General features: G+C 32.7%; 1 protein-coding gene across 1 annotated transcript; it reads left to right on the top strand.

Moving 5' to 3' along the window:
• The first annotated feature begins 684 nt into the window (after positions 1-684).
• On the top strand, positions 685-14852 carry LOC138322289 (suppressor APC domain-containing protein 2-like). The gene is made up of 5 exons (XM_069266327.1): positions 685-1607; positions 8211-8380; positions 8660-8761; positions 10395-10499; positions 10856-14852. Exons 1-5 carry the CDS (start codon positions 755-757, stop codon positions 10979-10981), a joined length of 1356 nt encoding a protein of 451 aa, XP_069122428.1. The 5' UTR covers positions 685-754; the 3' UTR covers positions 10982-14852.
• The last annotated feature ends 125 nt before the right edge of the window (positions 14853-14977 follow it).

Raw genomic sequence — 14977 nt, 5'->3', positions numbered from 1 at the left:
AACATGTACAAACTGTTACCCCCAATGAATCTAGGAGATGACATGGATGTCTGTCTGCAGTGTGGAGTTATTAAATTTCAAGACTGTTAACAACGCATTAAGTATGCAAACGAATTTCTTTTGGACACTTCCATTAAATAAATGGAATGCACGTATACACATTAAATATTATGAGTTGGATACTGCTTATACTAGCAGTAAAACCCGGATTACCTTTCCTCGCGTCAAGAATCAAAATGGCCCCGAAATAGCTCATCTAATCTCGAAATAAGCAATACTACACAGGGAGGTTAAGAGCTGTATGAATATAACTTTATTTAATAATGAATTAAAATGTAAAATAAAAATATTTTGTGGGCTTAACTATGCAAATGTTTTCTTAAGCAATAAACCACAAAAATGATAAACTCCGGTTTGAGATTAATACGATAAGTATATCTTTAAGATTGCAAAATATATTTAAATCAAAATCGGTCTATTTATTTATTTAGCTTCATTATATATTGTTTATTCAAATACTTATTAACCTTATCTAGATACAATCGTTTTTATTTCACTCTTTTGTAAAATCCTATATTCATTATATTTTAAACAAAACTTTTATTTTCGTTCCGATTACAAATCTTAAATTTGTATCAACCGTCTGAGCCTCATATCCAATCAAAACAAAAGTAGAGTGCCCGACGCTGTCAGTCGGTGCAAGTGAAGGGATGCGGTAGGTAGGTAGTCAGACAGGTAACATCAAGAAATAGACATGACAAGTGTGACAGCATGGAACAGTATTGAAGGGTTACCAAAACAGTTTGTGAAATCACTTCGCGTGCTTTTCGACATTTTGGATGAACAAAGATGTGGATTTGTTCGATTTGTTGACATAGAAAGCAGATGGCACGAGGAAGGAGTTCAGGGGCTACCAAGTGGGGTAATCGAAGCGCTACGTAAAGTAACCCCTCAGAATGGTTACCTTAGTTTTGATCGATTTGTCGCCGGTTTGAAGCTTGCTATGTTAACGAGCCGAAATCCCAATACAAATGACAACCAACAAAGACATGAACACCGTGCTCATCGAAATGACCAAAGGCAAGGTGAGAGTGATAGTCACCAGGAGAAGGAAAATAGAACTGAACATGTTCACAGGAGAACAAACCAGCCTCGCAGTGATGCTCCTCAGCCTCCAAAGAGATCTAGTCATAGTGCTTTACACCAAAACAGATACCATACAATCAATACTGCCACTGTCAAACCGAATAATGTTCTGAATGCATTACATGACCGAAGCAATGTCAGAAAAGAAAGTACAAGTCATCCAGAAAAATACCAATCCAGAGAAAAACTTTCATCATACAGCTCTCATCATGATGTTCCGGTTTCACCAATATCAAAAATGTCCATAGACTCCTCAAAAGACAGTCACAGTACAAACAGTGTTAACCCTCCCCAAGTTCCACCAAGAGACAAAAATAATAAACGTATCATTAGTGAATTGAAAAGCTGGCAACGGAGGATCAATGAACCAGGACACCCAGCAGTCATAAAGAAAGACCATCAAGCTAAAAGTGATTCACACTTGATGCAAAATGCGCAACCAGCGGCTATGGCAGATTATGGTGATTAATATTTCTTTATTTTAAAAGTACTGTGTAGTTTATTCAAATTCTTTTAATGTATAGATCAATGTGATTTTTCATCAGCATGTTATATTTGATTGGATTTGTCAAGTTTAAATCAAAGAATTTGCAGAGAATATAAAATGCATAAAGTGTGTCTTGCATAATGACTGCATGCAATACTAGAAAAGTTATCCAGAAAATCTTCAAAAACAGTTTTTCATTTTCTGACTTTTGATTTATTACATTATTGATTACTATATTGAATTGTTATTGATTTCTGGCATAATGGGTACCTTTTTCAGAATAAAGGTATCAAACAGGAATCAATAGCCCATGTGCAAAAACATCTAGCCTTTAATAAGTTTAAGACTGAAAATTAAGATGCCCTTTTTTGACAACAAATTTTTAAACAACATTACACGTTTTCATTTCTCAGAACCCTGCATTAGGGTTACTATAATGATTATTCCAAAGGGGAACTTTTAATCAATTGCAGGATGTCAATTGTAACCCATATGCAGGGGTGTGCATAATCTGTCAAATACCGTATTTAATTCAAGGAATAATAAGGTTTAGTAATTATTGGACTTAAATCATTGAGTTAAATTATATCAGGTCATTTCTGATCACCAAAATTTCAGAATTGATACACCATCGTTTAATTAATTATCGACTTCCACATGCCTTTAGCAACTGACAAGTTCTAAAAAGATGACTGATGTAATCATGTTTACTTGTTTCTAAATAATTGTATGTTGTCATTTAGAGATTAGATTACAGATAATTGTCGCCAGTGGCAATTGTGTATAAGCTTAGCCTAAGGTGATTTTGCTTACATTCCACAAGCAGATTAACTTTTTAAAACCCTAAGGCCACAGCTAATGACTTTATGCCTTTCGGCCTAACTCTTTGTTTAGGCATTAATAATTACAAGTAAAAGGATATTTGATAGCTTGAAGGGAAAAATTTATTGATACATCATATTTTTTTTTTTTAAATTAAGCATGCCATACATGCAAGCATATTTTTCTAGAGGTTTTCCATAAATCAATATTTTTATTACTGCTAAGTTATTTCTAAATAAATAATAAAAGTAAAATTTAACGTGAAAATATTTACAATTTCCTGTTTAAGGGTTGTCTCAATCTTCTAATGTTGGTTTTTAGTGGAAATTTGTGATCTACAAATTCAAATTAAACTTTTTGAAATTTTCGTTAAAGATGAGGTCATCAAACGTACTTGTCACTTGTGAGCAGTGGGTTGGATAACAGATAAGGGTCTTCAAACACTGACACAAGATTTAAAAGTTAAACGTTCACCCAAAAGTATTTGCTTTGCATTCTTGCCCTATATAAAATTCAAAATACTAAATTAAGAAAGAGGAGAAACCAGTACTTCTATACATAGATAAGGGCAATAAAAGTGGACAGAATTGAAATGTTTTATATGGTAATGTACTACCGGTATGGGCCATGAACATCTCAAGTGTCAGCCATACAACATCTGATTATTGGCGAGAACCAGACCATATCATCTAACTGTCAAGCGACACACAGGTAAATAGTTTACCTGGCCAGATAACACTGCTACCTTGCTCTGTTTATTATAACTGTTCACAAATTATCCACTGGACACTTGATATCCTCCCGAGCAACGGCTAGGGCTTTTGATCCGTATGTGTTAATATTTTGAGGTAGTTCAAGTTGAATTTTCTTTGGCGCTTGCAGAATTAAAAAATGTTGTGGATCTAGGATCATCATAGAACTTCTCAACATGGCTGTCATTGTTAAATAAAATGTAAGTTGCTATGTTTATTGTGTGCGTGACCAAGAAATTGCTGAAATTTTCTGCGGCAAGGCGCAACGATAGGATCTATTGAGCTATGGGTGAATGGTTTGATAGTGTGTAGCGATCGGAGATAGACAGAACTTAATCACACAGGAAATGGAAAAATAATGATCCATTTAATAAAAAGTTTAGTGTTAGAAAGACATACTTTAGCCGGAATTATGAATTGATTTATAGATGAAAGCATAAAATATGACATGTGTTCTTAAAAGTAATTTTCGATCATTTGACGTTTGGATAAATGTTAAGAATTTCAGATACACAGTTTAAATAGACTGAGTATTGGAGATCATATATATACAGGTATTGAATTCGAAGTAAGACATCAGGTAAAAAGTAAATGAGGACAAGGAGGTTAAGGGGCAATATATTTGAATTTATATTATGTGCCATCTGAGATTTTGATAGAGAAATTTAAACAGTTTTTGACAGATGATCATAATGGAATCGAGATGGAATGGGGAGTCTGTATGACCAAAATATATGATACATCGGTACCGTCTGAACTACCTTCTATAAATAAAGTATTATTTTTATATGGTAGTTTAACTTAATTTTCTTTCAGATTTTTTTTTTTTTTTTTTGGCCGAAGGTTACAAGCCAACCAACACACGGCAAATATAACATTCATGGACATAAAATTGGGGTTAAAAGTTTTCAGATTGTGACACCAGTGTGAAAAGTAAAGGGCCCCGGAAATACCAGCCTTAGTGTTATGTAAGTGTAAATAGTGGACTGGTAGGAGTAAAAGGTTCCCAGTACATTATTACCTATGTCAGCACTTAGGTAAATACTGCTGAGTAGTGTCACAGTCAGATTTGTCACCTCCAGAATTGCCCCGATATGCTGTATAAATATTTGACTTAGTGTCCAACATGTCTCACACAAAGCCTTAACTCCAATTTCCTCTCCATGGAATCATTATCGCCACCATTTCAATGGTCATTTCTGGTCCAGAGTTATAAGGTTAATTGCTCTATTTGTATGACCTCACAACATTACTCAATATTGGCATGTAATGGCAGGTATTGGTTCAAATGTATAGAGATTTATTGCCAAGATATATTGAAGTAAAAGTAAAAAAAACTCAGTTAATATTCTTATAGTATATACCAATGATTGTGGGAGATTTAGAAATAGAATATTTTTCCACAGGATGCCTAAATCACTAAAACAATTTCGCTGTTGATAACACTAAGTATGAATACACCTTTAGAACGACAGTATTAAGTAGCTAGGGTACCGGTATAGCACCTGTAAGCTACTGTATCACAAGAAGACAAGTACAACATGTACATCAATCTACCACATGCATATGCATGCTGTCTCTAAAGATAGTCATGAGAGGAGCTGTAAAATTTCTTAAGAATTTATTTAAATTGAATTTTGGAAAAATCAATATCAAATAATCCCAAATTTCTGCCTGCTCCATTATTGATCAAACTTAGTTGTAAGGAATTTAAATGTCTACCTGGGGCTGCAGGAGCATCTCATTTGATATGCAGTGATTATAGCAATAACTTGTAATTATCTGATAAAATCATGTAGTTGACTTCAAATGAGATAGTAATAGCACCAACGGGCAGGAATTACTTGTAACATTAACTCCTACCTGTAATTAAGCCCAGGTGTGTTGCACTGGTAAGGTGGTCTTACAGGTAATTTTGTCTCTCCTTTAGACGGTTCGATTAGCCTCGGTGTGTTGTTGATATTGTAGTGTGATTTGCAGGATCATAGGATAGCTTCAGAACAACAAAATACTTTTCTTTTTTGTTATAAATATATCTTTATTTATTCTTTAGGAACAAAGTTTAAATATTGTGAGTTTGTTAGCTTATAAAGCACATTTGATCTAAAATGCCTTAATTATAAGATGAAGGTGATTTTTTTTATTTACCATTTGTGGTATCAGCAGCCATAATATAGGACATGTCAATTGAGGAGGTGGAGGAAGGCCATGCCAGCGCAGAGTACTCTGAGAAAATCCACCAATCACTGAACAGTTCCTGATCATGTAATTATAACCCAGAGGTGTATTTATGATCTAGATATAAAGAAGGTTCATAACCTGTACTATACTAAATTTCAAACAATATCAACAGCCTCTCCAATTCCAAGGATTTTAACAACCAGGTAAATATTGGATCGAAAATATTTTCTCTAGATTTTTCAAAGCAAAAGTGAAAAATATTTGCAGAATGAAACTATTTTATTTTTGGCTTAATATATAATTATGTAGTGAAGTTATGACGGAAACAACAACTAACTTTTGAGTTAAACAGAACCTAAAGTTATACAAGTTCAAGTTCACAATGCTCAGTAAGTAAATAAATATTAATCAGTGAAATTTACTAATATGAGCACAAGTACCTGAATTTTGTGTGCGGTGACTCGCAGTATGGCAACTGTAGTTGTTAAGTGAATTCCTCCAAAAGTACAGGTATTCTAGATCTCTTCTCAGGCTATAGTGTGCAGTATTCCCAGAACAGTCACCTTATATATCTGCTCACAATGTGCTCTTTCCGTGAAAAAATTAGCTCAACAATTTTATGCATTATACACTTAAATATGAGGATACAACTGGGCAAACAGGTTATGGATAGATAAAAAAAAAATAACAAAAATTGCGGAATTGCTGGATACATTTCGTCGACTTTACATAAACTACCTGTGAACAATTCTTTTAAAGGTTTGCTTGCATCATAAAGTGTCATTTCAGCATTATTTCAGCATCAACATGCATATTAAGGTGATTTTTTTCCTAACTGGTTGGTTAAGTTTTAAAGTACAATTTTTTCTTTTTCTAGAATATATAGCACATTTAACACTTTATCTAACCATAAAATTATTAATTGTAATTGCTTTCTCTCTAGATGTAAGTCTATAGACTCTATACCATATAGCATAATACTATGTGACCAGAATTGTTTTATCAAAACTCAAAAGCATTTGTGAAAAATAGAAAGCCAGTGTCAGTCTCACACAGGTTGAGATGTCTACTGTACCTATGAATCACCATGGGTTTTTCTCTGAGTTTAAAAAAATAAACAGATGGGGGAAAAAATGATTTGATAGAGTTTTGATATTCTAAATATTGTTCAAAAGATTTCGTGTAACAGATACAGGCTTCAGGTTCTAAAACAGGATATGTGTCATGGAATATAGTTTTCCAATAAGGAAACCATTGTGTAGAACAAAAAGGAAAAAAACAAGTCCTGGGAATTACGGTAATATAGCACATGAAACAGACATGGGCTATACACACTATTATGCAGTCTTTGTTCATGAAGAAGAATAAGACCTGTGTGCTTTGTCTATTCACAATCTATCATAAGAATGCCATGGAACAGCATATGTTTTGTTGTCAATGGTGATTGTTTTGGGGGGAAAATGATTCCTAGTAACTACGGTATTCAATTTGAAATTTCTGTTTTCACTTGCAATTTCAGTTTTCACTGAAATATATATTACCTGGTATATCTTGACTAAACTGTATTATAAAAATGAAATGTTAATCCCATTCAAATCATTTCAAAACCTTGTGTCCTTTATAATTTTTCTGAAAGTATTTAATATTTGCTTTCAGCCAAGTTTATAGAACTTAGAAGATTTGGATTATACAGTTTATATAAAATTTTCTCCCCATTCATAATTCATGGAAGAAATGACCTTAGTTTTTTGCTCTAAGCAGCTTTCTATGAAAAGGCTTACAGTTTGTTGAGCAAACATTAGTTCAGTTTTTCTTTTACTTTTAAAGCATGTTCACAAGTTTCTAATGAAAATTGTATTCAGCGGATTGGAAATGAGCAAAAACATTGGTCAGTTATCAATAGCCATGTTTAGACAGGGTAATTTATTTAGGATCGGAACACAAAGTCTTTTAAATATAAATAATGAAGGTTCTTGTAGTTCCATCATAAATAAAGTATTTTAAATCATTCCTTGGAGAATTTATTAAAATAACAGAAACTTGTTTAAAAATTAAAATTTTTGGCAGCCAAGACTCAAAATTTTTCTAAAACTGGTTTTATAAAATTTCATATGAAAGGAACAGGTTTACAGATACTATATTAACAGTGTATTGGATAATATAATGATTGTCTCATTTATTCTTGTGTTCAGAATTCTGTAACATTAATATGTATTTAGGTTACCAAACACGTTCGCCTAGATTTCCTGTTTCACAAATAAAGTTAACCCAAAGGTCAGCCATATACCGGTATATGGAATCCGTTTTAACGTGCTGAAAATCTAAACAATGGAATCCATCTCTTTTGCGAAACCAGTTTTAAATGAAAACTTCTGAAAATGTTTTGTTAGAAATGTTTGATGTGGCAGACACGCTATTAAGATTCCACTTCATCCCCAAAGTTATCATATTCCTAATCCGGCATAAATTCATGTGGCGTGAGAAAATAAAATTAAAAATATTTATTTAGTTTATACTGCTGTAAACCAACTTATTTTTGTGTGTAATGAAAGTTTTTTGTATTTCATGGCAAATTTTTTTTTTAAACGCAAAAATAAAAACGCTGTGAAAATATTCCAAAATCCTGGACACAGGTAAAATAGAACTTTAGTCTCTAGATCACAGAATTAAATTGCCATGAAAAAGTCGTTGGCAGAAAAATGTGAAATGAAATTGCCGAGGAAATTAGTTGGATTAAAATAAGGCAGATAATTGATTGGTTTCAGTAAGAAGATGTGTATCAATGAAAGCAAATTGATAAATCATCAATAAGAACTCATAAGTAAATTTTCATGGTTTTTATTCTCAGATTAAAAGACTAAGACAGCTGGAAAAGGAGAAGGAAATGTTGATACAAGGATTGTCAGTGGTAGACCAGGCCAGGGAATGGTATCAAAAACAAGTCCAGACGATCGACGAGAAACAGAAATATGTCGGCAAGGCTACCTACAATGTAAGACATTAAACTGGGAAAGGTCATCTGGTTACAATAAAACTGTAAATGGATATAGAATGGCAGGTTCACAGAGGAAACAAGGGTATGGCTAAAATGAAACTAAGTTTCCTGATAAAATTTTCTGCTTTTTACTTTTGTTGAACATAGTAGTTGAAAAAGGCGTAGTGAAATAGAAGAAAGCAAATTTCTGCCTATTCTTAGAAATTGATTTTTTGACCATCATGTAATCATAAATCATTTAAAAGGTGAATTTAAATTACATTTCTTTGAACACAGGATAACAACTTGGAGGCCAACCAGGAGAGAATGAACTTTCAGCAGGCTCGTGTTTCTGAGGTCAACCAACAGCTGAAAACTCTAATAGAGAGCTCAGAAAAGGTACATGCTGATTACTGTGTATCATCTTACACCTTTGTTCCGTATATAATTGTTATTAATTGTTTTGTCAGAGCATCATCATTTGTCTGTGCTCCAGAGGTTACCATGTAGTAATGTAAAACATGAATCGGTGTATGACATGTTTATGTATATAACTGATATGGGTCGGTAAATCTGTAAGTCTGGCTGTACAAGACATAACTAAATATAAAGTTTAATTATCATAAACATAAGCATATTTATGTTAAATAATGAAACAAGGCGATTAATAAAACAAATAATACTGCTGTTTGTTCTAAGCTTATTCTAATAATTGAATTATACATTAAGTTATGTTCAATTGTTATTTGTAATATCGTTTTTAATGATTCCCAAAATAAAAATAAAAATAATTGAAAACAAATAAAACAAATGCTATTTTCCTGGGGTTCTTTGTATGGTAAACCACCTTCATGTTACAATGTGAGAATGTGTAGCGCCTATTAATTGAATTGTACATATCTGTTTCATCTCAAGCACAAGAAGTTTTATGCCTAATGTGTGCTCAGAGCTAATAAATAAATAACTGTGTCACACCTGAGTAGGTTATCCAATAAGTTGATTTGAAGCAATTAGATGCTGAGATACCAATCAGTCATTCACAGTTGAGAAGTAAGATACTAAAATCAATAATGATTTGTAAGTGTTGACTGTTTCTACCTGTGTAAGTCTGCTGTAAGTGTGTCAAGTAATCAATATTCTGTATAGAATACCTTCACTTAACTCCAGGTGCAAGCTGCTTTCTTTAGGAGTTTCTCTATTCAAATATGAGGCCACTTTCATCACACCTCACTATTTTAGATAATTTCTTAATAAATTGTATCAGCAGACCCTTACTCAAAGTGGTACTTATTTCGGTGAACAATAAAAAGGTGCTATAAAATCCTTGTTAGCATCCCATTATAGGTATACTGGGCCTCAATGACGATATAATATGTTTATTAAAGAAATCAACAATAAATAGAATCTGAAAAAGTCTTAAATGATGTCCATGATAAAAAGTGCTTATGTATATATAATAAATTTGAAGAAAAATCCTTACAGACGAAATCTATAAGAAATAAAAACAATATCGACTGACTAGTTACATGAGCATTTTCACCCCATTCAAGGGAGCTCTATATATATATATATAAATATATACTGATATGAACAATCAAATAGAAATAAGAAATACTTAATGTTCAATATGACTTTGAGCCCAAATAAGGTTTTCTCATCAAAATGAGATTGTTTCATCATAAATCAATATTACATTTCCCTCTTTCATTCTTGGTGTAATATTAAATTCTACTTTACCAAAATCCACAGTGTAAAGTTTTGGTTTCTCAACTTCACCTGTTTCATTTTCTCATTTGTATGCAAAGGGGTTAGTTAGCATAAAATCCAAACACACAGTATGGCCATATAAACACCATGAGTATTACCTTGATAATGTATTGATATAATAATATCTATGAACTATGGTTGAGAGGTCGGTGCCATGGCCCTGTGTCAATAAAGGTATTATACTCTGATTATTTATAGTCTTTAACTAAACCCTACATACTTTTGTATTGTGTAAATCATTATCCTGACCACTTGTTTCCATCAGGGGTTTCCGTTACATATGAATCTCGCTGTCCGCTCCTCCAACAACACTATGTACCCAGAGGAAACCATCAAAATGCTAAAGGACCAGAATAGACTACTCACTCAGGTAAATATTCCCATCTAAAGGAAAGCATTACAGAAAAAATTAAAAAACTTAGTTAAGGAACCTTCAATACCAGGTAACTGCTAACTGATGTTTCCATTAATCAAGGAATATTGATGAAACTGGTTTGGGCAAGTTTTATCATGCTCCTTTAATGCAAAAATAAATTCTCTCCAATAAAATTGCCAAAAAGGTTACTCAATGAACATTTATTTCTTGATTACTAATGCTCTTTTGTAAGTCGGTAAGTGTTCACTGATAAAGTTTTAAAGTATGTCTGCTCATTTTGTTATTTTATATGTCAAGACTCTTTCTTTGAAGTTATCAAAATTAATTTCATTTTCTTTTCTCACCATCAGGAAGTAGGACAGAAGGGCGAGATGATCTCAAAGTTAGAGAAGGAAAAGGCAACTTTAGTCCGTGATCTGTTTGAGGCCAGGTCACAAAATAAGCCAACGAATTATGACGATACGACATTCATGTGAAGCAAGATCACAAAATATACCAATCAATTACGATGATACAACATTCACGTGAACAACACCAGTCAGATGAGAAGACAGAACTTAAGTTCCAAAGTCAACCAATCTATTCAGACATTGCAGAGCACCTGTAAAAACACTGAACTAAATGTACTTGTAATGGCAGCCTTTGGTATGGATACAAGTAAATAAAACTCATTTAGGCAATACAGCATTTATGTGAAACACAAGCTAGATATAACACCAGGAATTTGATGTGGACACGAGTCAAACAATCAACAATATATGACATTTATCTGTATTTTTGTTTCACATCCCACAAGGTGCTGTAAAACTAATTTACTTTACACACAAGTGTATATGTCCCTGAATTTCACTTTCTTAAACATTTTAAAAGTGAAACTAAATATGCTATTCCATTTACATCTTGGAAGTTCTTTATGATTCTATCAATTTCATTTTTAGCTCACCTGGCCCGAAGGGCCGGTGAGCTTATGTCATGGCGCGTCGTCCGTCCGTCTGTCCGTCCGTCAACATTTCCTTTAAATCGCTATTAGTCATAGAGTTCTGCATGGATTGTAACCAAATTTGGCCACAAACATCCTTGGGGGAGGGGGAACAGAACTTGTATAAATTTTGGCTCTGACCCCCGGGGGACAGGAGGGGTGGGGCCCAATAGGGGAAATAGAGGTAAATTCTATAAATCGCTACTTGTCCTAGAGTTTTGCTTGGATTGTGACCAAATTTGGCCATAAACATCCTTGGGGGAAGGGAAACAGAACTTGTATAAATTTTGCCTCTGACCCCCTGGGGGCAGGAGGGTTGGGGCCCAATAGGGGAAATAGAGGTAAATCCTATAAATCACGACTTGTCCTAGAGTTTTGCTTGGATTGTGACCAAATTTGGCCATAAACATCCTTGGGGGAAGGGGAACAGAACTTGTATAAATTTTGGCTCTGGTTCCACGGGGGCAGGAAGGGCGGGGCCCAATAAGGGAAATAGAGGTAAATCCTTTAAATTGCTACTAGGCAAAGAGTTTTACATGGATTGTAACAAAATTTGGCCACAAACATCCTTGAGAGAAGGGGAACAGAACTTGTATAAATTTTGGCTCTGACACCCTGGGGGCAGGAGGGGTGGGGCCCAATAGGGGAAATAGAGGTAAATTCTATAAATCGCTACTTGTCCTAGAGTTTTGCTTGGATTGTGACCAAATTTGGCCATAAACATCCTTGGGGGAAGGGAAACAGAACTTGTATAAATTTTGCCTCTGACCCCCTGGGGGCGGGAGGGTTGGGGCCCAATAGGGGATTTAGAGGTTAATATTAAAATTCCTTCAGAAAAGGAACAATGAACCTGTATTCAGAACATTACTTGGCATTACAAACCAGGTGAGCGATACAGGCCCTCTGGGCCTCATTTTAATTTAAAAAGTTTATCACAAATTATTCTTGATTCCCTTTTTTATCCTAATCGTACATTACTTACAATAACTTTTTATATCTCTTTACACCATAAAAGTTCTCTCAATCTACTATTCTTCAAGTGCTATTTTGATGACAATCTTTAGGGAAATCCTATGAGGTACAACTGTTCTTTTTTTTTCTGACGACTGCCACTAATTCTGTATTGACATTTCATCTATACTGACCTCTTTCCTGTTTTAGAATGTATATGTTTTGTTTCAAAGGCATTAGTATCTGTTACTACAAACATTCTTCTGCATGTTTGATTGTACACCACTGCCTTTTAAAATATGTGGTATTTGCTTTAATGCTTGTTCACACAACAACATCCTTAGCTTTTAGATTTTATATACCAGTCAAGTGCAGAATAAAATAAATTTGAAGTGTGTTGCTGGTGATATTAAAATTTGTCTTGATGGATTAAAATTTACACATTTTTATTAAACAAGATCTCATGTTTTCTTTAGAGTAAATATGCCTTTGGTGCGTTAGTCACGAAGTCGAAAGATTTTACAGTGTTATAATGTAGATATACCTTTGTGATGAGTGAGGTAGATTTCAGTAGTGTGAATGCACTGTGTTACCAGAATGTAACTGAGAAACCATTATACATTTACTTTTATGTTTTACATTAGTAACATTTTATGAATAGTTTTGAATTATTTTATGTGAGATTGGTTGTGTTTTATTAATCTTGATGGAAACTTGAATAAAATAAATAATTATATATTTTATATGTATCAAACATTGATATGAAAGAAAGAAAAAATGTAACATTTTATATATATGGTTGTCTGATTTTACTGTTAATAATGTAAATACTTGTGTAAACTAATATACCATCAGCAATTTGTACATTTTATTTGGACTGTATGTATATATATAAAATACCAAAGCTTTGTACATGTGACTGTGTTCACTAATTATTTTACAATACAGTCTGAGAGGAGTTAGCTCCCTTTATACTTTACATTGTGTAGAGAGAAATTTTACATATACATTAAAAAACAAATTATAGAATCACAAATTAATGTTATCATATATTTTACAACGTCTATATTTTAATTCATTATTAAACAACAATACCAAGTTTTGATGTATGCATTATTAGGCTGTTATCCTGTATTTGAGTGAAGTACTCATTTTTAACCAGACATGATTACAGGTAATACATGTTAAAGTGCCTTATGTGCTTAGAGTGGCATATCACAATAATGAGGACCATATCACAATTAAATTGTCATTCTCACTCCACAAGAAATATTTTAGTATTGTTAATGTTTACTTGGAATTTTAATGATGTTTTGGTAGATATTTACAGTATTTGATAGCATTCCTACCACTAACATGGTATTATTCATGGGAGATAACTCTGAATATGCAGCTATACTCTGTTTGTGATCTCACATTTTATATGAGATAATGTTTTGTGTATTTGATATTTTATAGGTGAATTTTTGTGAGAGAAAGAATTAGAATTATATGAAACAGATATTGAATGTAATGCATGTATACCAAAATTAATTACAGACTAGAAGGGTATCAAACCTATTATTGAAAAATCTTAAAATTACTTTTTCGCTAAGAATTTATTTTATCATTTTTTGCTGGTAAAATTTATTAAAAATTCAAACTATTCATGATCATTTGTACAAATATAACAGTTTGTATCCTTAATTTGAAATTTTAAGCTATTTTTAATAATAAATAAAAAATGTATTGGCAAATACCAAAATGTTTTAAGAGTATATACAGCAAAATAAAATATTCCCGAATTTTAAATCATTATATTGTACCAAATAAATATTGAACAGTTTTCAGATATTTCTAATGTTTAATAGGTCTCCCATTATATGTACCAAATATATTTTCTATAGCGTTACCAAAGTAACCAATTAAATGTACCCAACATATAATGATTAAACTTTATTTGTAACTAGATAGCCCCTGGTAGATATTTATTTACCAAGCTTTAGCAGAACTTAGGTGAAAGATTAAGCTACATTGGACCCACAATATTTCCAACAGTTTGAAAAACTTACACGAGTTTGATATGGGAATAAAAAAGTCCAGATAAATGAGGTATATATTTCCATTGAAGATATTGGAAAATGATTTAATATATTGAAAAATTGATTTAAGGTATGTAAAAGTATGTAAAATTTTTGGAATGATATTTATATTATTCTTCATAAAACATTACCAGTAAGCAATATTTATGCAAATTAACAATAACATATGATGTAAACCATTCCATATTTAGCAATAATATTGTACAGGTGTATTGTACAAGAGAACTATAACTCGTCCATTTAAGTGTTCAGTTGTTAACCATTGATATACTTTATTATATATACTTATACATTTTATATGCACTTACTGATACAATTAAATTGTTTATATCTGTATAGAGTGTTCTGTCTTGTCGTAAATTTTAAATGAGAGATCAAAAGTGTACCTGTATACACTCATCCTCGATACTCCAGGGGTTACTATCAGTGTCATTAAACCCACCTCTTGAATATGTCTTAGT

This window comes from Argopecten irradians, chromosome 4, assembly GCF_041381155.1.
Source record: "Argopecten irradians isolate NY chromosome 4, Ai_NY, whole genome shotgun sequence".
Taxonomy (NCBI): Eukaryota; Metazoa; Mollusca; class Bivalvia; order Pectinida; family Pectinidae; genus Argopecten; species Argopecten irradians.
Note: the sequence above shows the minus strand (reverse complement) of the source record. Positions and strands in the feature narration are given on the sequence as shown.